The 25,838-nt window shown below is 37.7% G+C and overlaps 1 protein-coding gene across 1 annotated transcript; it reads left to right on the top strand.

Moving 5' to 3' along the window:
• The first annotated feature begins 4,237 nt into the window (after nucleotides 1–4,237).
• On the top strand, nucleotides 4,238–18,738 carry gpr146 (G protein-coupled receptor 146). The gene is made up of 2 exons (XM_082189640.1): nucleotides 4,238–4,503; nucleotides 16,015–18,738. Exon 2 carries the CDS (start codon nucleotides 16,058–16,060, stop codon nucleotides 17,057–17,059), a length of 1,002 nt encoding a protein of 333 aa, XP_082045766.1. The 5' UTR covers nucleotides 4,238–4,503; nucleotides 16,015–16,057; the 3' UTR covers nucleotides 17,060–18,738.
• The last annotated feature ends 7,100 nt before the right edge of the window (nucleotides 18,739–25,838 follow it).

Genomic DNA, 25,838 nt, shown 5'->3' with positions numbered 1-25,838 from the left:
CAGGATAATCTCTTCCCAGAGGCTCCACAGAGCTGCTGAGTCCAAGGATTGGCTGTCTTTTAAGAGGTTTCCTCCATACAACCCAAATCAGTAAAAAATGCATTTATTCTGTAGATTTCTCCTTAATCTGCAGTGTCTTATCTTGTTATAAGTGTAAAGAAAATTCTCAAAATTTAAAACTGGGCATTGCTAGGAATGTGGTAACTGTCAGTGTTGACAACACGCTAAGTATTCATAAGCAGGGAATTGGTTGATAAGTAAACGCTATAAACATGGAAGTTTGTATTCTAAAAATAAAGTTGTGTTCCAACTAGAACAAACATTAGGGTAATTACAGGCTGTTATAAAACGTCTTTCTGGCGCTCTGTGGGTCAGGATTTCAAAATGTGGGTCATATACAGGGTTGTACTTAGAGTGGGTCTCGCTTTTCACAGTCTTTAAAGGACAAATCCAGTGAAAAATGAACCTAGGGGTAATTAACACATGGTTACCGAGTCGATCGTTCCCTGGGGTGCGTTTTCATGATAATCGAATGTAAAGAGTTTTATTTATAAAAACAGATTAGCTCATAACACTAGTATATAGGGCAGAGAGTAAGTAAAAACACATCGCAAGTTAATACCACTAACAAGGCTCAAAATAGTCTCACACTAACACGGTAGCATAATGAGGGTCCATACATGCAAACCGAAGCATTGAGAACTTTGTAAGTGTACAGACAGTTTAATAAGAAAATACTTTATAAAGACAGTACATTACGCGTTTACATGCAGGATCCATCTTGGAAAACAGTCTTGAATAGTCGAGCAACGAACGCCGCGCTAAGTGAGCTGGTCGATAGGAATTACGCATAGTGAAATCTGCAAATCTAACGTAGCACGGCGTTCGTGACTCGATTAGTCGAGACTGTTTTCCAAAATGGATCCTGCATGTAAACGCGTAATGTACTGTCTTTATAAAGTATCTTCTTATTAAACTGTCTGTACACTTACAAAGTTCTCAATGCTTCGTTTTGTATGTAGGGACCCTCATTATGCTACCGTGTTAGTGTGAGGCTATTTTGAGTGTTAGTGGTATTAACTTGCGATGTGTTTTTACTTACTCTCTGCCCCATATACTATTGTTATGAGCTAATCTGTTTTTATAAATAAAACTCTTTACATTCAATTATCATGAAAACGCATCTCAGGGAACGATCGACTCGGTAACCATGTGTTAATTACCCCTAGGTTCATTTTTCACTGGATTTGTCCTTTAAGCTTCTTTACAAACTAGTCATATTATGAGAGAGACTAACTACGAAATGTCCTGGAAAACAGAATTGCAAAAGACTTCCCTCTAGTTTCTTGAAAATGAGGTGAAAGAGGAAACGGGTTTACTACATGATAATGAACACATAAATAAATATGCTGATTAGAGCATGTCTTGGTGGTCATTGTCAAAGGTTAAACCTTTAAAGAGATACTCATTGAGTTACGTTTGTGTTTGTCCTCGAGCTGTGGGTCACTGTGTTTTATTATAATAGTCTTATGCTAATTTGGACTTGGTTGAACGGACACCTGCTATACTATCACTCTGGATTATTGACTCGAGCTCTGTTGTTGGGTCTGGTAAAGTTATAAGTTAGGAACGATTTGAGCACTGGCTCAAGTGCTATAAAGTAAACTTTGGCTGAATTCGAATATGCATACTTCCCTATCCACCTTATTTGCAAAGCAGAAGTAAGCTATTTTCTTTGAATATGCGAGACGTCCATTTCATTAGCAGCTATAGGGAAATAACTAAGAATAACAAAGAGCAGTAAATGGTAAAACGATTTGCGCTACAAACCAGTTTGTTTATGATTAATATCATTTATTAAAATAGTATGATAGCAAATACCAGTTTGCAATATCAAGCAGCATAACAGACTGTTTTTGTACAGTTAAAACAATTGGAAGTGAATGACAGTAGAAGCATTTGCACATTCAAGTTACATCCGTATCCGCTCTTACGTTTAAAATAAGGTGGATAACAGGCAAGAAACTGTACATGAAAAAAGCAGAATGTTGCAAAAACGTAGTTGAAAAGTACCCTGGATGACCTAATACTTCTGGCGTGATTCTGAAGTGTGTATCCAGTGAACACTTTACTATCCCGTGAAGCCATGGGAGAGGATTGGTGAATGGCAGTGACATGACAATGACATCATGACGAATGCAGTACCGGATTGCATTTATACATTTTAAAGAACAAAGGCTGCATCAGAGATCACAAACTTTCTTGAGTAGGTACTTATGTTGAATAAGTAATTACTTCAAGACGACTAAAAAAGTATGTTGTATGTATAGTATGACTGTGTGTAGTATGAATGCAATCCGGACGTAGGCCTACTACATTCGTTATTTTGTCATTATCATGTGACCTACCAGCGTCACTTCACTGCCATTCATAAATCCTCTCTCCTGGCCTCATGGGATAGTAAAGTGTCCATCGAATGCGCACTTCAGAATCTCACCGGAAATAGTAGGTCATTCTGGGACTTTTTGTCTACTCTTTTATGAGTGCTGCTTCTTTTGTCACATACTTTTTTTTTGCCTAGTATATTGTAGGGAAGTATGCAATTTCGGAAGCAGCCATACTTTTTTAAACAACCATGAAGTTCCAACTCCGAAAGTACGCGGTTTCGGACACAGCCATAGTATTATTATATGAGTAACTCAGTCAATTGCGTGACACGACTGGTCATGTGATCTCACCAGAGCAGAACTCCATTGCTGCGTCCGAAATCAAATACTTTCCAACTATATAGTATGGAAAAACAGTAGATGAAAAATACCTGGATGACCTACTACTTCAGGCGAGATACTGAAGTGTGCATACGATGGACACTTTCCCATGAAGCCACAGGAGAGGATTTATGAATGGCAGTGAAGCGATGCAGCTGACGCTGTTAATGTGATAATGACAACATGACGGATGTACGTCCGGATTACATTTATACTACACACATTCATATACAACATGCTTTTTTAACGGCCATGAAGTTCAAATTCAATTGTAGTATAGCCTACTCAGACAGTAGCCTATACGCAATTTCGGACGCACTGCATTTGTATAATAAAACTGCCTATTTTATAAAATTGCTTTCATTTTCTCTGCACTTTTGTTTGTTTAAAACATTTTGCACCTTTGCAACAGAGTGCACCTTTAAAAATCAGCTATTGAAAAATCCACATCTAATCAATATTCTGAATATTACGGTATTATAAAACTTTACTAAACTAAATACATTTAAAATCATATTCTAATATTTGCTAAATATAATCAAAATGTATTTTATTTGCATTTTACACCACGTTTTGGGTTGTATGTGTTTGGTTTTGGAAAGAGTTGCACATGTTGAGGTTTTCATAAATTAATCCCATTAATTTATTGTTCAGCAACCATGTAGTTGTTTTCTTTTTGCCTGAAATTCTGTCTCGCACTATGACACATTAGTTTATTTCGCAATGTACATGTGTACAAATGATGTTGCTGCATCATGGGAAGTGACATTGACTTATTTGTATTGCCTAAACTCAACTAAACTAAATACATTTAAAATCATACTCTGTTGTTACTAATACTCTATGTCACAATATTCTGTTTTCTTCAGGCATTTGTCTCAAACAAAAGTTTACCGTCTATAAAGACAACATTAAATGCAAGTAGGTTAGTTTCCTCATCCAGACTACCGGTGTAAAATGATCTAAAATAATGCTGCGGGATCGGTAATCCTCTGACCTGCAGACTCAAAGCCGCTTCTCTGGCAGGTTTTAAACGCGATAGTGAGTGAGTGTGCTGTTGAAAGTTGCTGTATCTCTCTCTCCCTCCCTCCACTACACTCGTCCATTGACTGCGAGCTAAGCGAAATTACGAATGCTACTACGGTTAAGGCTACGCTTATGAATATTAAGAAGGTCGCGCTCACGTTGCCTGGTAACCTTCCAATGGCAAAGGCTAGTTTCATGCATATTAATTACCCTACGCAGGCGTTGTTCGGTAACCTTCCAATAGCGAAACGCCTGCCTAATGAATATGAATTAGCTACGAGGGCCTTTGTTTTGATAGTCCAATAGCGACAGTTTGTGTTATGAATATTAACAACTAAGGTTTACCGTAGTAGATTTCATAACTTTGCAGTCGGACCTCTTGAAGAGGACTGTGGGGGAGGGTCACGTGACGTGTGTACACACAGTAGAGTTCAGCACCACTCGATTCGTAGTAAGATCATCAGCGTCCTCCCCTTTCCAGAACAAGCTTTGACGGACCAGAGACGAATGTACCATATGCAACTGTGTTTGCGCCACATATTGGCGACTTAATCGATCGCATTTTTACTTACTTTTTTTTTAATACGAAGTCTAGCTACCGATTTGGGAGCTTTTGTCAAAGTATCCGAGGAGAAATGTCAATGGAAATACAGCAGAACCCGATGCCTCCGTAGAGAGCTGTCTCTCAGTGCCAAGAACTGGTCCTCTGGTGAGTAGGTTAGCCAATACCTCCCTGTATTGAGTTAAAAGTTGTTTTTAAAGTAGCATTTCATCCGCAGTATCTAGTCAGCAGTGATGAGAGAGCTCGCTACATCAGTCTCATGCACGTTAGACACTTTATAACAGTTCACCGCTCGAAGTGTGGCATATATGTGACAGTCAACAGCAACATCAGACAGGTTAAACTCAAACGTGTAATGCCCGGATGAAAAACAAACCAATGATATTCACTGCTCAGTCAAACATACGCATCTTTTTAGTCATTGTGAAGACTTTTTCCCCCGCTGTATGTTTACTAAAAATTAACCATGGTTTTACTTCAAATAAATAAATAAAAATACCTTTAAAAAAACAAACAAAAAAACATGGTAACCACAAATTAACAATGGTTGTGGTTATACAAATCCATCTGCCAAAAAAACATGGTTAATACACTTTTACTACAATAACATTTTCGTACGGGTTGTTTTTGAGATTATGCGTAGAAAAAAAAGCAGGCTATATAAGGGGTTTGTACATTTAGCCTAGTATTTTCGGTTATATTTTCCATGAAGGTGCCTGGATGGGCTTTGAACATCCTGTGAGCATCAACAGACCGTGTAGGGAACACACTGTGTCTTTACATTTAAACACTCTGTATAGCTGATCAATTTTAACTTTTATTTTGAATTAATATTTAAAAATAAAAACAAACCAGGGGTGTCAGCTAAGTATTGAACAAACAAATTACAGGTGTTTAATTGTTTTTAAACTTGATGTAAGGCGATTTGTAAGTTGCTGTTTTCACCAAGTACAACATGTTCCTGGATCAACATCTTTATTGATCCTGAAACAACGTTTTAATCAACCAATCAGATTTAAGGGACACCTTTTTAATGTCAAGTTTAGGCTTACAACCAGGGTTAGGTGCTTCTACATCAGTCTTATTCATCATCAGTTCCCTCTGATTTAGGTTTAGGATTAGTATCGGACAGGAATTTTGTGCAGGATCAGTAAAATATGTTGATCCAGGAACATGTCTTAATTGGCAAAATAATGATTGTAAGTTGCTTATTCTCATTAACTTGTTAATCACCAGTGACCTTTGAGAAGAAAACTACTGTTTTGGAGTGTAATATTTACTCAATATAATCAAAATTCCTTTTATTTGCATTTTACACTACATTTTATGTTGTATGTGTTTGGTTTTGGAAAGAGTAGCACATGTTGAGGTTTGCAAACATTAATTCCATAAATTTTCTGTTGAGGAAAAAAAAATATATATATGGAAAAGCATTACCATGTTGTTTTTATTTGCCTGAAATTTAGTTTCGCACTGACACATTAGTTTATTTCGCAATGTACATGTGTACAAATGATGTTGCTGCAAGGGAAGTGACATTGACTTCTTTTGATTGCCTAAACAACCAAAAACCCCAGAGAGGCTACGTTACTGTTGGATCAGGTCCATGTAGGACTTGTAAGAGGATGGCAATGTGCCATGAGTTCTGTTGAAGATCGCAGACCTCATATGAGACAGCTGAGAGAAGCATGCATCTTTGCCTAAAGACATTGGCGAGCGCTTTACTCTCCAACATGGTCTGGACTGTCCAGCTGGACATGAGAGGATTACATAACCTGTTATCCAATTTTCTCATACAGTTGTCAACTTTGATCCCTCATATTCTCTTCAGTCCATATATTTCATTCCAAATATATTCGACCCCAACAACCCACAAGGCTAAGACATGACGTACAAACCAAAATATAATGTTCACCAGTAAACAAATTATGCTAGGCAAATCATACGTGAATCGCTTTGTATAACTAGGAACGACCCTGCAATGAATTTGTTTTTCTCGGTTCAAGACTGCCTCGCGATTAAACCATGCACGCGGTACTCAAACACCCAGAGTGATGTCTCCTGCTGATAACTCTACAAAGAAGCGCTGAGAAAACATGCCGTCCCAGGGGTCAACACTGCTGTGGTGGTGTCAGGACGACTAACACAGATATGTGCAGGAGGTTTAATTGAGACGTTTGTTTGTGTTTCACAGCTTCATGAAAGTAATGTAAGCCTTAGAAAAATGTCCTTGTCATCAGAGCCCCGGCTGCGTGTAGGTGATGAAAAGCATGTAAGAATGAATGGCGCTGTTGAAGGACGAGAGATTGAAACGGGTTGAGTCGGTGTTGAATAAAGTTACTTGTAGATGCAAAATGCGAAAGATCCCTTTGCAACACCCATACTTTCAAACCAGACACTTTTAACTTTGAGCTCACATGGCTGAGGATCCATTTAATTTACATTTTCAGCTGATTATAAAATATTTTTATTTGAATATTTATGAGGCACACTTTGATCTCTATACCAAGATGACCACTAATACTATTTATGCCTGTTGCAAGGTTAGTTTAGGAAGAGGGTTGTTGGGTAAAAACACCATGCATTGATTTCATACATACTGACCTTCGTGTTGTTTCACTATGTAAAAAAATATTTTGTTAAATTTACAGTAAAAAACTGGCAGTTGTGGTTGCCAGAAATTCACTGTAAATAAATACAGCAGGGTTGCCAAGCACTTGATTTTACAGCAGAATTGGACTACTTTTAAATTGTTGGCGCGGATTAAAGGTTTGATATATTGCATAAATTGCATTTCTCTATTGAATATTTTGGTCATTTTATATTCCACCAATGTGCTATGATGAGTGAGGGGAACTGCGTTTGAGCTCATGTGTGCTCCTTTATGAGTACATTAAGATTTTGAATACATTATGATGTATATGATTACTACTATATAGTAAAGTTGAAATTGTGTATAACACATAACAATGACTGTAAAATTTGTATTTTAGGTTCTCATGAAATGGCGTATATATGACACGCCAATTCGTATTTCCATTTTTGGCGTGCTATCAACACGCATAATCGCTTTTCAGCGTGTTTATCAACGCCGTTGACTTAACGTTATATTACTATATAAATATGACCTACCCCAACCCCGTCCCTAAACCTACCCGTCACTGGGGTTAATACCATTTATGAGTCTTCCCCTACTTCCCCTACGATAAAAAAAAATATCGCTCCCCAGATGTAGATATACATTTTGCTTCGTTTCGCTCGGACATTTAGCGGCGTACACATACATGCGGAATCACTCTGACATTTAACGGCGTAGACATACACGCGGAAGATGACAGTTCGTTTCGGCGTGGACATACACGCGGATAGCTCAAAATGCGTATAGATAACACGCCACTTGACTTGAAAGTGGCGTGTATGTTTACGCAAAGTCATGATGTCATGTTGGGTTTGAGGTTTGATATTTGGGATAGGGTCATTTGGCTTGTTTTGGGCTATTTTTTATTGATTTGTTTTGTTTCGCAGACCTGGCAACCCTGAAAACAGTGACAATGTTTCTGGCATTATGTGAATGGCATATTGATCATCAACACACATGACACTAAAATTATGCAAGAAAAATAAACTAAATAACATAACATTTAACTATAACCATTACTGATAACAAAAATAGAAGAAATGAATGTCACACTGGGACTTCTGAGAATGTTCTGAGAATCGCATACTTTCTTGAGTGTACTTATTTTGAATAAGTAGCCTACTTTGCAAGTGCTAAAAAAGTATGTTCTAAATAGTATGACTGTGTGTAGTATGAATCTAATCCGGCCGTACTACATCCGCCATGCTGTCATTATCATGTGACGTACCAGCGGCACTTCACTGCCATTGACAAATCCTCTCCCGTGGCCTCATGGGATAGTAAAGTGTCCATCCAGGGTATATGCAGGAATCATAGAGATGAATTTACTATCTTTTACTACCTTTTTTACCACCTCCACAATATTTTTTACTACCAACACGACATCAAGCAGCAGCCCTTTTTTGGGGGGTGTGGGGGTGTGGGCGGGGTATGTAAAGCACCACTTACTACCTACTATATGGTATAAGTGTGACACTGTCACACCCATCATACATATTAGGTACACTAATGTTTATTTGTTATCATTAAGTATTGTCATTGTCAATTATGTTTTTTTTGTAGTGTCGAGTTGAGTTTCAGTTGTCCTTATCTTAACCCTAGCCCTTGAGTTATCCTAACCATAGCCCTTAGCCCTAATAAGGTGAATAATAACATTGGCACTTTGTCATTGCTATCAACTCCGACTCACTCAGGGCTCGACATTAAGCCTTTTCATGTGCTTGTCCTTTGGACAAGTAAATCTGTCATTCACTTGTCCGAGTAAAAAAGTTGCTTGTCCGGAATGTTTTTGGTGTGTGTGTGCTGTAAATATAATTTATTCTGAAGAAATATCCTCATCTGTGTTAAATCAGCTCTGATATATTTAAATTTGCATATTGTCATATCTGCACCTTTAAAGGGCCACCCCCCACCCCCCAAATCTTATTCAATGTATGCTTCATCTTTAGTTTAACATTTTTATCAATAGATTAAATTGGAATAGCCTAAAAAGATAATATAGGGCTGTTGTTACCCTAGGAAGGGCTGATCAAATTAAATCATTTACACTGAAAATGTACAACTGCATTAAATAATGTTATGAATATGAGATCGTTTAAAATATTTTTGAATATACAAATAAGAAACGTTGGAAAGAATGATACTTTTAAACATGAAAGTAAACCGCCAGTAGGAGGCGTCAGGCGACCGTCATAATGAGCGAGTCATTGAGTCATTCATTCAAACAATTCGTTCAAACAACTGATTCATTCAAGAATGAGACATGTTTATGAATGGGACATTGAATCTTTGACTCAGCCAATTCATTCAAAACTCATTCAGTGTTTCATTCAGTAATGAAACACTGCTGAAACAGAACAAAAACAGTCAATATTGTGTCTAAAATGTAAGTAACTTAATTTGAACTGTTTATTGAACTGTTGTATCAAAAGCAATGTCACATTTTCAGTCGTGATGGTAGGCCTACTCAAGAAAACAGCACTCGTCGTGTGAGGTTGCTAAACTGTATCATATTAAAAATTTTAAAACACATTTTGAATTTTGGCACTGGCAGTAACGTTATGTTGTTAACTGAGTTTAAACTGAGTTTACATTTGTTTGGATTTCTCCTCGAGAGGCTGCGCGAGCCTCAACAGCGCAACCTTGTTACCGTCAGTAATACATCCACTATCGATCGCAACTTACAAGAAATATAATACAATCAGAGTCATTCTCTCATTTTAGTGATTCCCTAGTTATTTATTTATTTATTTTTTGTTATTGACGTTTAATCAGGCTATTTGTCCGGTCGGGCAAGTACAATTCTCTTTTACTTGTCCCTTCAAAAAATCCACTTATCCCGGACAAGCGTTAATGTCGAGCCCGTCAGGTCCTGTTGTTAGCACCGTATATATTTTGAAATTATGCTAGATGAAGTTAAAATATGGAGACACAAATATTAAGCAAAAAAATGGAAACTCATATATTGAGGTGGTGATGAAAAATTTACTACCAAGTCAAATTGCGTTTGTTACCTTTTACTACCTTTCAAGGGCCTTAATTTTGGTAGATTCTTTTTACTACCGCGCGGACACCCTGCCATCGTATGCACACTTAAGTATCACGCTGGAAATAGTAGGTCATCCGGGAACTTTTTGCCTACTCTTTTATGAGTACTGTGAATTCAAACATACTTCTTTTGTCGCCTTTTGTCATCTTGTTTTTCACCTACTAGCATATAGTAGTGAAGTATGCAATTTCGGACACAGCCCAAGTGTGCCGCACATGTCCTGAAAAGTGAAGACAAAACATTTTGATCGCCCCCTTGTGGCCGGCTGCAGTATAGGTCATAAACCCCGCCCTCTTTATGTAATCGGAAAGAAAATCCAATTACAATTTTTTTCCATGGTTTCTGTCATTTTAAGTTGTTCTTATCATGCTGACATATGTTCAAGTGTTGATTTATCCAATAAGTTTGGTTTTAGTTAGTTATTCGATGCTATAAAAACCTGGTGTAACGCCAGCTGTGCTTGCGATTGAGTCGGGAGCGGGAGTAGCCTATGTGCGGGACCTTGATACCCTGTGCGTGTCGGGCTCTAAATGACGTAATCGGCACAAGATTACAGTGGTTATTTCTGGGATATTTTGGCTACAAATTTTTTTATAGCGGAAGTGGAGACTTCCGATATTCGATATGCCGATATTTTCAAACTAATTTTGTCCGATACCAATGTATATACACATTTTTCATATACATCAGCCTTTACCGTATTACACTCATGTGTTGTAGATAAGGCAATACACAAGACAAACAAAACAACATTTGATTCTACCATAAATGTATCATTTTACAAATGTAGACAGACATTCACCCCTGAAAAATAGGTAAATTATTTCACTTGGAGAATAAATGATATGCCAGTGCCACATTTTATTTTTAAGTTCAGACTTCAAACTTCAGTTTTTAGGAGTAAAATAAATAAAAATAAAATTTTAAATAAAAAGTATTGCCTAACAAAAAAAACAAAAACGAAATAATGCAAACAAGTCATTGTATAACATTGGGCTGCATATAAAGGCCATCAATGTGTACTTACGATGGGGAATTGTTAATTTGGACGACGGGGAATTGTTTTAATTTGGACGATGGGGAATTGTTTTAATTTGGACTCTGTGCTTGTGTTTTGAGATAATGACCATAGACCTGCATTATATGACTGACAGACAAGAACGGTTTGACCTAAAAATATCAAAATTGAAACTACTGCGGAAAAAAAGACACCTACATCTTGGATGCCCTTGAGGTAAGCTAAAACATACCAAAAATTAATTTCAAAGTGAACTATCCCTTTAATCAACTCAACGGTTGCTGAATAATGCAACTAAACCAAAGAATGTACAACTTTTTATTACAATAGTGTATACAATTATAATAATATGACAGTCCCAATCATATCTTTTAATGTTTTGTATTGCCGTTTGATCATGCGCGCGATGAAGCTGAAGAGAACGAGCACCTGGAACTGGAAACTGAATAACTTTTATAGCAGGTTTGTTTAAATCACCGAAACGCACCCTATGTGAGATTAATCAGATATTTATGTTACATAAACTAAATATAACGACTTATCATATATCTGCACAAAATGACATGAATGCACAAGCGAACTTAACTGTGCTGGTCAGAACGTGTAATCCCTGTTCTGGACGCGCTATTCCCACAACAACGCGCTCACGGCAACTAAACATCGTTCATTAACTCAACCAAACGCATCCTATATTAGATTAATCAGACATATACACACATAATCAACATATTACAACTTACAATGGCACAAAATGCTGTGAATGCTCAAGCGAACTTGGCTGTGTTTGTCATGAAGGCTTAACTCCATACGCGCTCTTTCCGCAACAATGCGCTCGTCGCGCTGAAACACTGGCGAACACGAATTCACAACATTATTTTACAGGCGTGTTCTTATTATAATGTTATGAAGCCTATATGACAGGTTTGTGCTGCACATGTTGCACTTAAATCTTCGTTTTCAAAGTGATTCCAATCATTCAAAACCATCATGGCGAACAGCGCGCATCTCTCAACTTAAGTATATAATCTATTATCTATCGGCTTTGATATATCGGCCTTATTTTCTCATCGGATCGGGATCGATAACGATAACATCAAAAATGACCATTTATCGGCCGATATCGATATGTGGTCGATATATCGTGCATCCCTAACGCAGTCCATCTTTTTTATACAGTCAGTTTTTCACCATAAAATATGGTGATTCATATTTTTTACTTATTTTATTTTTTACTTCTTAACTACTTTTATTTTTTGAAACTTTTTTTTATATTTTGCAGTATTTTACAGTAAAATTACATATAATAATTAAATATACCGATTTACAGTTGGTTATGTACATGGTAACTTACAGATAATTAACAGGTTTTTAATTACAGTTAATTAACAGTTTTCTTTAAAAATGGCAAAAACCAAGAAACCTGTATGGCGCACTTCTGCGAAAGATGAATACATTTTGGCAAACATTTTAAAAGACTTCCATTGTAATCACTGAGATGTTTTAACATGCAGTACCATATTTAGACATTCGTAGAAATTGTTTTATGTCATTTTTGTTTACCTCACTTTTGTGTGTCATCTCTATTTCGATATGCAAAGCCTTGTATTTTTTACTCCAAATTCGTCTTCTTCCTCTTAGTCTGCTTTCTATTTCTAAATCCCTGCAGCTGAAACACAGAAGTAAAAAATGTATTGTAGCACAACATGATTTGACTGCAGAGCGCTCAGTCCTCATCTTCATTTACTATTCGTTACCTAAACCCTTGCAGCACGCACACACACACAAAGCTCAGAAAATGCAATCATGTGACATCACTCAGCCGATTCTGAGAATTTGCTGTACATTCCAGTGGGGATACGAGGGGTGTGGAGCAGCCCTCTTTTCATCTGACGGGCGGAGGGTTGACTACTCTGAAAGTGTCAAGTGCATTTAGTTCGACTCCCATAACACTCTTCATCCAGATGCATGGTCAGCCAAGATTTCTTGTTTGTTTGTTTGAGGGAGGTACAGTTAATAACAGGGCACATTGAGAGGTACACAGTGGATGGACACTTAACCGTTACAGTCGTGCTTGCTCGTGTATGTGAGCCGTGAGCTGAAGGCGTTAGAAGAACTATTCTCAAAATGACATGCTTTTATAGTAAGCAGTGATGTCAACTACCTTTTGCACCCACTCAAGAATGCTTCAGTCTTCCAGCATAGACAGTGTTTGGTCATGGTCTCTTGAGGCAGACAAGATGCTGGTTGCAAGTTTGAAAAGCAAGGGATGTACGGTAAGGATGGGCAGGATGGTTGAATAGTCGTCTGTGTACAAAAATGTACAATCCCATTAAAAAGGTTTGGGACCGGTAAGATTAGACTTTTATTCAGCAAGAATGCATTGTTAAAAAGTGACATTAAAGACATTTATAATCTTACAAAAGATTTATATTTCAAATAAATGCTGTTCTTTTTAACTTCCTATTTAAAATCAACTAAAGCTCAGCAGTACTGCCCTTATTTGTACAATTGGTTGCCATGGTCACAGGAAGAGGAAGAAGGGAACAGGATGATGACTGTTTATAAGTGAGAGATAAGGACACAGGTAGTGACTAGTCTTGGCTGTTCCATTGTGTTTGCTAGCAGCAAAGTCCATTTGCAAGATATTTTGTTTCTTTTGAAAGTAATTCATGCAGAAAAGCCGGCATGGCCATTATGGAATCAGACTTTTACACCTGCCCTTTAGAAACCATGTCATCACATATTTTTTTCCCACGGCAACTCTTTTCTCCTGTTCCCAACAGGACAGAGTCTCATGCCAGTGAGGAAAACAATTTAGTCTTTACAAGTAGAGATGCACCGATATGAAGATTTTGGCCAATACCGATACTTCTTTATATTTGAAAGCCAATAACTGATATTTTGGCCGATAAATCTAAATCCTGATTTTTATTAAATTTTTGTGAGCCTGATTACAAAAACAAAAGTCTCACCATTGAAAGCCATGTCCCAAGCACACAATTATAATGTCCTCATTTTAAGTTTATGTAGCCTAAACGACAGACTTGCGCTGCACATGTTGCACTTAACCGAATTTTCCTTTTTGAAGTTATTCCAATCATATTTCAAGCTATTCAAAACCATCATTACGAACAGACGAACAAATGTTCTTATCGGGCCGATAACGGTAACATTACAAATACACATATCGGCCGATACCAAAATGGTGACCGATATATCGTACATCCCTATTTACAAGTTTTTCCTCTAGACCAGAGTTTAACCCTTTTAAGTGTTGCCATGAAGATATTTACTGGTAGTTGCATACCGGTTAGACCGCAACATAAAGTGCTGCATACAGAGCTGTTGATGCAGAAAACATGCTGGTTCACCATAGGTGTTTGACTACAAGGTGAAAAGGATAAATGAGTTCCCCCACCCTCTGGCGAGAGTCATAGTGGAGCAATCCATGGCTGCCTGTCTCCAGGCCAAAACAGCCGATCTGTGACTGTGTTATGTAAGCAGACATAGGAACATGCACTCAACAGTCATTATATCTGCTCAGATGTGCTCAGCATTGCCTGGGAAGACTCCCAACTCTACGACCAAATACATGGTGACATGCACACAAAAGCCAGAAGCCTTGTGTCAGAAACGTGACTTGGGCAGTCACGATTTTTATTTTATTTTTCTGACAATTGTCATGCAAATAATTGTGAGTAATGATTTAATTGAATTGTTGTTGGTTTTTATGTTGTTATTATGAATATATTCACTTAACATATATTCTATAGTCACTTTAAATAATTAAGATTGAAGTATGTGTGAATGGGAAGTGCACAATGATTGTGATTATTCCAAATTAAGATAGTAGGGACAAATAACTTTAGCTAGCACACGTTTATCACATATAAAAAACACGGGAAACCAGGTTCAAATTTGGCTTGTTTGCTCTCTTTCCTCCTTAACTTTGCTCTCTTTACCAATTGTTTACATAAAAGAAGCCAGGAAGCTAATTAAATTTTAAAAAGCAATAATGTAGCCTGTGTGTAATCATACAAAAGTGTTGTTCACATTGTGAGAGCTCACTGAGAGCGTTATGTCATTATGTTTTAATGAGTGGACTGCAGAGCAGCTCTCTGCATGTGTCCGCGCTGTGACCTCATCCTGAACTCAAACTTCACACTGTGCATCCACTGCTCCCCTGACATGTCACATCTCATGCCATAAATCTGCCCGACTCACAGCCGTAGAGCTGAATTATTCCATCCTTTGGTCACAGCACGTGCATTGTCACCGCCCGACGAGCCAAGGTGCTGAGCTGGAGAGGTGGAACCTATTGTTATGGAAAGAAACATCTGATGTCATATAATGGTGTCCCTCATCTTTTTTGTACAACATGATCCTTAATGGCACGTGGTGACTGAAATGAAGTCCTTGTGTTTAGGGTTTTGCTCTTCAGTGCAACATATTGTGCTGAGTTTAATTCAGTCTGTAAGATGCAGGGAAGTGGAGATAATGTTTTTGTTGTGCATTGCTGTATGGTTTCAGTTTTCTTCTCTATGTGGTGGTAACAACAGCAAGAAGGTTTTTGCAAGCCATTGATCAGGAAACACCTAGAAAGTAATGAAACAAATTACAGGTGCACTATGTAATTATTTCCCACTTACATAAAGTTGTAAACCTAGAGAAATTATCAGTGCATTTGTCAGCTATCCATCATTTTGTTCAAGGGCGTTCAATCCTGCTCTTGGAGTTTAGCTTTATCATTGAATTAAACGCTCCTGAATTAGCTTTTCAAGGATTTTAGGATCACTAGAAACTCCCAGGCAGTGTATTGGAGCTGAACTCTGAAGGAAAGCGGCCCTCAAAGAGCAGGATTGGACACCCCGGATCTTGTCGGGTAATAAAAGCGTTTTATAATTTTGAAAACAAACCAATGCATTAACATTCTGCTCATGTTCTTTCTTACAGCTGATTCAGAAAGACGGAGCAGACACCTTTGGAAAGTCTAGCAATGTGGAGTTGCATGGTTTACAATGAGACGGACGACAACGTGGACCTCCGGCTCTGCCAGGACTTCGGACTCATTCTGTCCGTCTTCTCTCTGGTGTACCTCATTGTCTGCTTTCCAGTGGGGCTTTGCTACAATGCCCTGCTGGTGGTGGTCAACCTTTCCAACAAGGTCACCATGACCATGCCTGATGTCTACTTTGTGAACATAGCCATTGCTGGTCTGGTGCTCAACTTGGTGGCTCCAGTAGAGTTGCTGGGCCCCAGTTTTACACGCTGGCCCATGTGGGAATACAACAATGAGATCTACATCACCCTCCTCATTCTCTTCAACATCTCCTCTCTGGTCATCATGTACTCCACTACCTTGCTCAGTCTGGACTATTATATTGAGCGGGCTCTTCCTCGCACCTACATGTCTAGCGTCTACAACACCAAGCATGTTTGCGGCTTTATCTGGGGTGGTGCCGTACTCACTAGCTTCTCTTCGCTGCTCTTCTATGTGTGCAATCACGTCTCCACTAAGATCATCGAGTGCTCCAAGATGCAAAACAAAGAGGCAGCTGACGCCATCATGATGTTCATTGGGTATGTGGTGCCGGCGGTTGCCGTGCTTTACGCGTTCGTGCTGATCCTCCGAATCAGGAAGGAGTCCACGCCTTTGGACCAGGACTCTGGGAGGCTCGACCCTTCCATCCACAGGTTGCTGCTGGCCTCTGTGTGCATGCAGTTTCTTCTATGGACTCCATACTACATGACCTTACTGGTGCACACAGTGGCTGGAGCTCCTGGGAGCTATTCCAACAGGCACCACCTTACCACATACTTCTTCCTGAGATGTTTATCCGTGCTGCTCGCCTTCTGCAGTAGCTTTGTCATTCCCCTCATGTACAGGCAAATGAACAAGAACTTTTCACATAAACTCCAGCGGCTCCTAAAGAGGCTGCACTGCGGGGACCAATCATGTCCTCATGAACGCTCAACAGTACAGCAGGTGGTCACATGAGGGCTTGTGTCCAATCGGACCTGCTTCTCCCTCACTAGCACTTACTCTGAATCCACAGAAGTAGAGCCAGCACATGAACCTGGATATATATATTGTGTGCAGAAAGGAAGCTCACCACAAGGTGTGTCTCTGTGAAATTTTGGAACCTCTGTAACACTTAACTTTATTTGTCCATCTCTGTGGTGAGTGGGCGACCAAGAAGAAACCACTAAGTGCTGTTTTTGTGTAAGCTATGTCTATTCTTTGGGTTTTTGAGCCTGGGGAAATCTCAACCCATCTGATGGTCCTTTTGGTGGAGGGGGAAACGGTTGAACGTGTGTAATCTGTTACAGGATATGTGGCATAGCCTTCTAATGTGATGCTTTTTGACCAACCTATTCCCTTTTAGCTCAAGTTCACATTTTGCCCCAGACTCTCTGTGTTGTGATCCACAACAGCATAAGCTCTTCAGTCTAGATTGAGTTTTCTGGTCACACTTTCTATAAAACCTGGTAGACGCTAGTAAACGCAATATAATTACCTCAATTTCACACACCAACGGGCATTACATTACAACTTTTACAGCACCCAGAAATAACTCAGTGAGACTGATATCAGGGAGCGGGAAAGATGTGTTTGTGTGTGTCGTTGTGTGCGGGTGGTTGTGTGTTCTCGAGTGCTTGCTGCTAAGGTGATGTGCATCATAACTGCACAGCTGCTCAGCCATATTAAATCCAGTCAACTGTGTATAGCTTACTGAGACGAAGCTATAGAAATTATCTACTAGACAATGGATCACAGTTTTAAGGTCAACCAGTTAGAAATTTAATCTTCTTTATTAAATACTTTTTCAATCATTAGTCTGTTACTACTGTAATTATTATCCATGCACCATAAGGAAGTGGTTAACAATTCACATGTTTGAGATGTGAATACAAGCTGCACAAGCTCTATCAATACAATCAAACATATTTGATTTATTTTAACAGATTTACACTCAAGAAGAAACCTGCTCAGATTTTTTCTGGAACATACAATTAATGATTTTCAGAAGTATTGATCTGACTTTATTGCTTCTAAACAATGAATCAGATTGGGAAAACTTTTTCTGTCTGATGTGTATATCCAAAAGAAATAGCTTTTATTGAGATTAGTTGCATGAATAATTTCATTGTATGCATATATAGAGAAATATGCATCAATGCTCTCCAGACTGGGAGAAAATCGTAGACATTTCCAGAAAATAATACTGGCAGGATGAGAAATAGTACAGTTTAAGCTAGTAAATGGTATGTTGTTATCGAAAATGTCTTTACTCTTGTTTTTTTCTTAAGTCAGTGGATGCAAAATTAGTATATTTTGGAGAAAAAGCACTGTATGTGAATGGAAGAGTGGAGATGTGTCATTTAAATCCACTTTTGTATGCAAGGGAAAGAATGTATTTAAAGTCATGAAGGGGATTCAAATCAGTTAACCCTCAATCATAAATGATTAAACAGCATCAAATTGCAATGTAATGGCTGTTGTTAGTTTGCTAATGCCAGTATGTATCATATTAAGACTGTGTATATATTGTACTTCAGAGATTTACTGGAAAAAAGGCAGACATGCCATAGAGTACAGTATTATTATAAAAGTGTCAGTCATTCTCTGTCCCATACTGAGTCAAAGACTTGTTCAATAAACTAACATGAATATAATCCTGCTCGGCTTTTCATTGACTCACGACATCAAAGAACATCACAGCGTTCCAAATGACAAATGATGAAGCTTGTTTTGGTTTGCATCAACAAAACAGGTATGGATGACTACACTCGCACATACCAAAGAAAATAAAATAAATATGGTTTATGTAACAGATGCCAAAACATATTTGTCTTGCTTGGTGCGAGCCTCAGAATAGTGCCAGGCCCCAGGAGCACAAACCACACTGAAATGTTCTTTGGCAGAATCATTTTGTTTAGTTGCCCATCTGTAGAGCAGCAACCACCACAGACATTAGTATGGTGAAAGACACATTCAGCTTGTTCTTCATTTGGCAGCTGTCTTAATTTAATAAAAACACATTTTTGTGGCATATTAAACACTTTGCAACTTTACTAAGAGGTTTTACTGAAGAGTTTGAGTTTGTCTAAGTTCAAATCTCAAATGGAAACTGCATTGCAAAAACTATGATTGTTAACATCAAACATTCTCCAACCGCCATTGGTCGAAAAACAGATAGCCCTGCCCCAAACTCACGCCATTTGTTAAATCAATATTGCTGTAGTCTGGCTGGTCAGGAAGCTTAAACGAACAGCGCAATGTTTTGAAAATTACACATTTTGGGAAATCTTATAGTTGACAGAGATAGGAGGCACATTTTAACCAACCTATCAAGAAAAGGACATTATTTTATTGCGATTATGTATGAAAGTCAAACATCTTTTTGTTTGCCGTTTAAACAGGAATACACAGTAGCCACCTAAATGTTTGTGGAGTAAGTTGTACTAGAGAGACTCAGTCCAGTGTCGACTATTTTAAATAAGCATTACTGAAAGATTCCCAAAACGCTGTAGTGTTGACGCTCGCAGAATAAGAATTCACCTGGGTTTTGTTATATACTGACTCGCAGTGGGGGCACCTTCAGTCAACGGAGTCAGCAGTATGTGTGTGTGTGTGTGTGTGTGTGTGTGTGTGTGTGTGTGTGTGTGTGTACCTCTGGAATGGAGCGAGCTCGGTCAGAGTGGGAGTAGACCGAGGGGCCCCGTTCAGGCCTCAGCACTGTGTGCAGTCTCTCCGAAGTGCCTGTGGCGTCCCCAAACCAAGCCACAAAACCCCTATGAAAGAGGAACATTCTAGTCGTTCTGAGAATTGTTTTGGCTTCTGAACACCCCCAGCACAACATATCCGCCTGTCACAACACAAGAACAACATTGTCCGATATGGAACAATGGAGCCAAGGGTGAGTGTCGGAAAGTTAAACTCAACCATTGAAGAAGCAAGAGAATTTCCATGTTGTTTGGAGTAATACTTCCAAAACTGATTGTAAGAGTATTTCTTACAGGCACTGTTTTCTTTTTGTTAGAAAGTCACACTACTTTTTAGGAAGTTTTGGAAACTTTTTACCATGCTTTCATTTATTTATTTTTATTTTCAATGAAGACATTTTAATGTTTTACACTTGTCCCATACTTTCAATCTTAATATATAAAATCAATCATAAAAAATATAAATAATTTAAACAAGTGAAAGAAATATGTGTGAACTGCATCATTTCCAATCAGACTGTAATTTAATATTTAATTAAGTGTGTATTTAGGATATATCACTTAATTAAATATTAAATTACAGTCTGATTGGAAATGATGCAGTTCACACATATTTTTTCACTTGTTTAAATTATTTATATTTACCCAAAATGCTATTAGCTTAAGCAAGATGAAGGAATTGACCATTTTATTTCAAAACATGTTTAAACCGTAATGTCCAGTTCCGTTATTTCCACAACAGTATTAATTAAAAATGACAAAAAGTATTGGTGAATAAAACTGTGATGGATGGATGTCCACTGCTGTACATTATGTCTGAAAAGTCATGAAGTTTTAATAAAGTTTATTTTCTAAGGTTTATTTACTAGAAGTTCACAGGGCCAAAAGTCCTAAAGAAACACCTGTAAATGTGCAACATGTCTAGCAAAAAGCTGTACTACGGAAGCCCTGAACCGCAACGTAAATAATAATAATAATAATAATTATATATATATATATATATATATATATATATATATATATATATATATATATATATATATATATATATATTTCGACTTTATTTAGACTTTAATCTCAAAACATTTCTACTTAATCTTGAAATATTTCTACTTTATCCTCGTAATTTTAGAAGAAGAAAAAAATGTTTTACATATTTACATTTTTTTACGTTGCGGTTCAGGGCTTCCGTACTTTACAGACATATTGTGCAGTTGTAGTCTTTTTTTTATTTTATTTTTATTTTTTTATAGATCCGTCAGTCAAACTGTTCTTGACTGGTCACATTTGTAATTAGCCTACTTTAGAGGATATGAAATTTGATCTTAACCAAATGGAGACACCATTGCATTAAGGACAGCCCTTAATCTACTTTGAAGGGAACCCTTCATAATTATTTCACTGCCTCTGCATGCCTTTTGTTCACATATGCATGTTCAAACTTTTTTTGCCAAAGCATGCAGAAATTATTTTGTGTATTGTACACAAACAGATATTTTGGGTCTGCCAAATCCAGAACTGTCAAAGCACAAATCACTCAGCTGTTTTTTTTTTTTTTTTTACATCTGTATAGAGTAAAGTACATATGGACTGTATAAAATAATGGATGCCATACATGCCTTTCTCCATTAATATTTCATGAAGGGCAAATCAGATCTTAATGTTTTCCTCACAAGCACGACTCATAATCTATATTTTTTTTTTGCATCAATAATTCCCTGCTATCTACTTCACTTTATTACACATCTGTCTGGAATACTTTATTCTGATTGGTCAATCGTGGCATTCAGTAGTCGGATATTTCGTAATATTCAAAGATGTCCATAGCAATGTTACTTGCTGTGCTACTTAAAGACTTGCACCCTTTTGTTTTATCAATGCTACTGACACCTGACGTCTTTTGTCTCAGTTATCAATTGTAATATCGACTGTAGTGAAAATGTACATTATCCCATACATATTGCATATTGCATCCGATGAAGTTAAAAGCTTTGAATCGCCCAACAGGACATGCTTTCTAGAGACTGGTGGATGAGGCGTTTAAGTCACCTCCCCCACTAAATTACTGAAGCATCACCCCACTCTCAGAAATCCACGCCTGAAAGTTCAACATCCTGTTGGTATGTCCCACCAAAACAGAAGGCAAGCGTGTTTTAGTAATATTAAAACACGCCATGTTTAATCTCTTAATGGTACCTCTGACCATTCCAGTGGCCTCAAGAAATGATTTCACAGCCTCCTTAATCTGAGAGACTCTAAATAATTCACTCGAAATCCAATGGCAAACAAGCTAGAGGTTCGCACAACAGGTTTTAAATCCCACATATTGGGTAACACATCCCGAATAATGCCTCAACTCCGGACACAAGCTCAATTTACCCCCAAGAAGCCGGGGTCTCTAATGTTCTCTGGTCTTGTTTCAAAGTAAACTTGGGTTGAGCTTAAAAAGTAATTGTTTCGTAGAGACCGGCTTAAATCGGCCACACTAGACCACCAAGGTTGCACATTTGGTTTTTCTCTTAAAGTTTTTTGCTGTTTGACTTGGCGTTCATCCAGATCTCTCGTATATATTAGGACAACAATTCCTTTTAGAGGTTCAGGGTCACAGCAGGCAATGCAACTGAATCAGCTGATCCACAATAAAAACAACAGAGTAAAATAATATATTTATACTTAAATACAATCACAGCCAGACTAAAAGTGATTTTTTTTCTATCCAATGGCTTAACCTGGTTTAAAACAGTAAAATATCTGAAGTTTGACCCATTTTTCTATCTGTATGACATTATAAAAATGGGTCAGGAGCTTTGTATTTACATGTCTGGTTTACCCAACCCACCTCTATTCTAACCCCGATAAGCGCAGGGAAATGGGATGGGGCAATTCAGTCATGGGACCCAGATTTACTACTCTTTAGATAATGTTATCATTTTTTCACCAGAAATATCTATGGTCACATCGAATGCCTTAGGCGATTACACGCTCCCTTCCTCTTTTTGCACCACCGGAATAATCTGGCATGAACTGAATGCTTTGATAAATCAGACCCGATGGGGAAAGACAGTCCAGCCTTGCTGGAGAGGCCCAGACTACAGCAGATGGCTGAAACCCAATCCTCTAAGATCCTGCCAGACCGGCATGGTATTTTTCCTCTTTGCAAATGTACCAGAGATTTGGAAATACAACAACAATGAAATCCTGGTGTCAGCAGAACATCTGAGAATTGGACCATGGGAACCACACAGGAGTGAGTGACCAGGTTGGCGGTGTTTGACGCTGTGGTTGTGTGGGTTGGAAGTCTTGGGAGAGTGTGACTATTAAAGTGAGAAAGTCCCTAGTGTCTTTACTCACTGAGACAAGTGTGTTTCCACCAGACCACAGGCATGGAGCTTTACAACCAATTATCCTTATGTGTCGTTTCCAAAACATTTTGACATACAGTCCTGGACAAGAAAAAAAAAAGAAGCCGCAAACCACTGGTCAGGAAATTAGCAAGAATTGCAGAAATACTGTAGATAAAGTAACCGATAAAACAGGGAATAGCAACTTACAGACAGTTTTTTACAGGAAGATGATTCAGTGTTGTTCCACTCAATGTTAATGGCTTCAAACAGTTCATAAGTATAGTTGAAAAATGTCTCCCAGTTCGTTTCAGTTAAATGTAAGATCAAAGATTCACTATAGGGGTCAAATCTGCACTTTGACCAGCCAAAACATGAGCCTGATAACAACTTTTCATTTGAGGGAAGCAAGCCATTCTGCAATATTCTCCTGAACTCCAAAGCATTAAATGACTTTTGACAGTAAAGTATCTCACCAATACCAACAACAATACCAGTCGTTGTGCGCTCCCCACACAATGGCACTCTTCCTCTATGCTTCACTGTACTAGAGATGCATTTATTATTTTCTCTGCAGATTTTCGAAGACAACGCTCTGGAGAATCACCAATGCAACGTGTGCTTCATTGTGATTCATCACTCCATCAACTTCCATTATTCAGCCAAAAACAACAACAACAAAAACTGCTGTTTATTTTCCCATTATAACTCATACTTATGGATCATTAAAAAATAACCTGAATGTTTACATGTTTCATGATGTTTTTCCATTCATCCAACCCTGAAAATAGCCATATTGACCGGCATACACACTGACGAACAGATATTTGTCAAGAGTTACATGTATCTCTAGTAATGCATTAACACTGTCTGATTAGATGTACTTTCTCTTTTATGAGAATCAATGTGACGTTCGGAGGGGTCCAAAATCTATTTTCACAGTCAAAGGTCCAAAATCTATTTTCACAGTCAAAATCTAATTTAAACCTGGAAACAACCAGACAGTTTTATAACATTTTAAACAATGTTATGAAGCAAAATGACAAAGAACAATCAGATTCTGTACTATTTACAGAGCATTATTCACATTGATCATGTGAATCTTTGTACAGACAGTCAGATGTTTGTCTTCCATTGAAGCAGAAGAATCTCTTTGGATCATCTCGAATCATGCCGGAGAACAAGATCATCATGTTCATTTATAATTAATAGCTTGAGTGCTGCTGCTTTTAAAGCACAAACTTAATACTAAGACATTCTGTAATTTTCATTTCCATGCTAATTGTTGTGCTGATAATATAATGTTAAATATTTTTAGTTTGTTTGTTATATAAAGTATTTTCACCAGTGGTCTCAGAATTTTAGACATAATTTTGACACGTTATCACACGATGGAACAAGTTAGATTGCATCACATTTTGTTGGCCAGTGAGTCATTGATTTCAAGTAAAGCATTAAAAGTGAAAGGCTGTATATTGTGTTTCTCTATGTATGCATACTATGGTGGTCCTTATTTTTAAAGTTTCCAATTGTCATGCTCTTAACCCTTTAAATTGTTCCTTTATATAAGAAAATACAGCATGCCAATCTTTATGGCAGTAACATAATAATTACTGGTAGCTCAATAGCTTTAAACTTTCTGAGATTTTGATGATTTTCGTAAAAACAGATCATTTGAATTGGTATTGTACCTGGCTAGTAAAATTCCCCAAAAATCTCCATAAAAGCATCTAATGCACCATATATTCCTAAATATGTATTTTAGATACATATCTCAGTTTACTTATTGTAGAAACTAAATCCAAATTAATCCATCCATGACCCGGTTTAGCAGATTTACCTTTCCTGGTGGAATCAATACATATTTCTATTGATGATCACCTTGGTTATTGTTTGGGTTTAGAGCAAATTTTTTGGTTTAAAAAAGTACATTACGTTCCTTGAAATTGACCCGGAATTTTGGCCGAATCAAGCAGATTATCAGGAGGCACAGGCAACCATACATGCAATGAAAGCAGTCAATGATCACGCCGAGAGAGGAGTGGCTCTGATTCAAGAATACAATGGCTATCTCACACACTCTGAAGAACAATTGCAGTTTCTCCTTCATGTGGTGGAAGATCACCGACGGATCTATCCAGACTGCAAAAAGTCAACACCGGCTGCTGAGCATCAGAAATGAGGGATTGTTGAAAATGTTGTGCTTTTTTTTAGATTGTTGTCATTGTTGTCATGTCAGTGTTGCTCTGATTTCAATAAAATGTAGTTAATTTGCAGCAACTTTTAATATTATTTGCATATCACAATAACGCCACACAGCTTAAAGGTATAGCGGAGGATCTTTCCAAATTTTAGATAAGACCCGCCCTCTCTACTTTTTGAAAAGTTTGATTGATTCACCAGAATGATTGGCAATTAGGAGGACCAATAGTATAGGTTACCCACCAGGAAGTAAAACATCCTCCGCTATACCTTTAACATAGGCAATCTTCCACATGATTGAGCTACCTCTAAATTTATTTTTATTTTTTTTGTCAACATTTTTGCATATTTCTAATTTTGAAGTTAAAAGGAACAGTTTAAGAGGTTAAGACACTAACATAAAAAAAAAAAAAAATGCACTTGATAAGGACCACCCCAATGCATACACCTCTTGTGTTCTCTTTCTTTACTCTAGTCACAGGAGTAGCAGCGAATTATCAAGCTACG

The sequence above is a fragment of the Leuciscus leuciscus genome (genome assembly GCF_965113295.1).
Source record: "Leuciscus leuciscus genome assembly, chromosome: 1".
Classification (NCBI taxonomy): domain Eukaryota; kingdom Metazoa; phylum Chordata; class Actinopteri; order Cypriniformes; family Leuciscidae; genus Leuciscus; species Leuciscus leuciscus.
The sequence above is the reverse complement of the archived record's forward strand: the minus strand, read 5'-3'. Positions and strand labels throughout refer to the sequence as shown.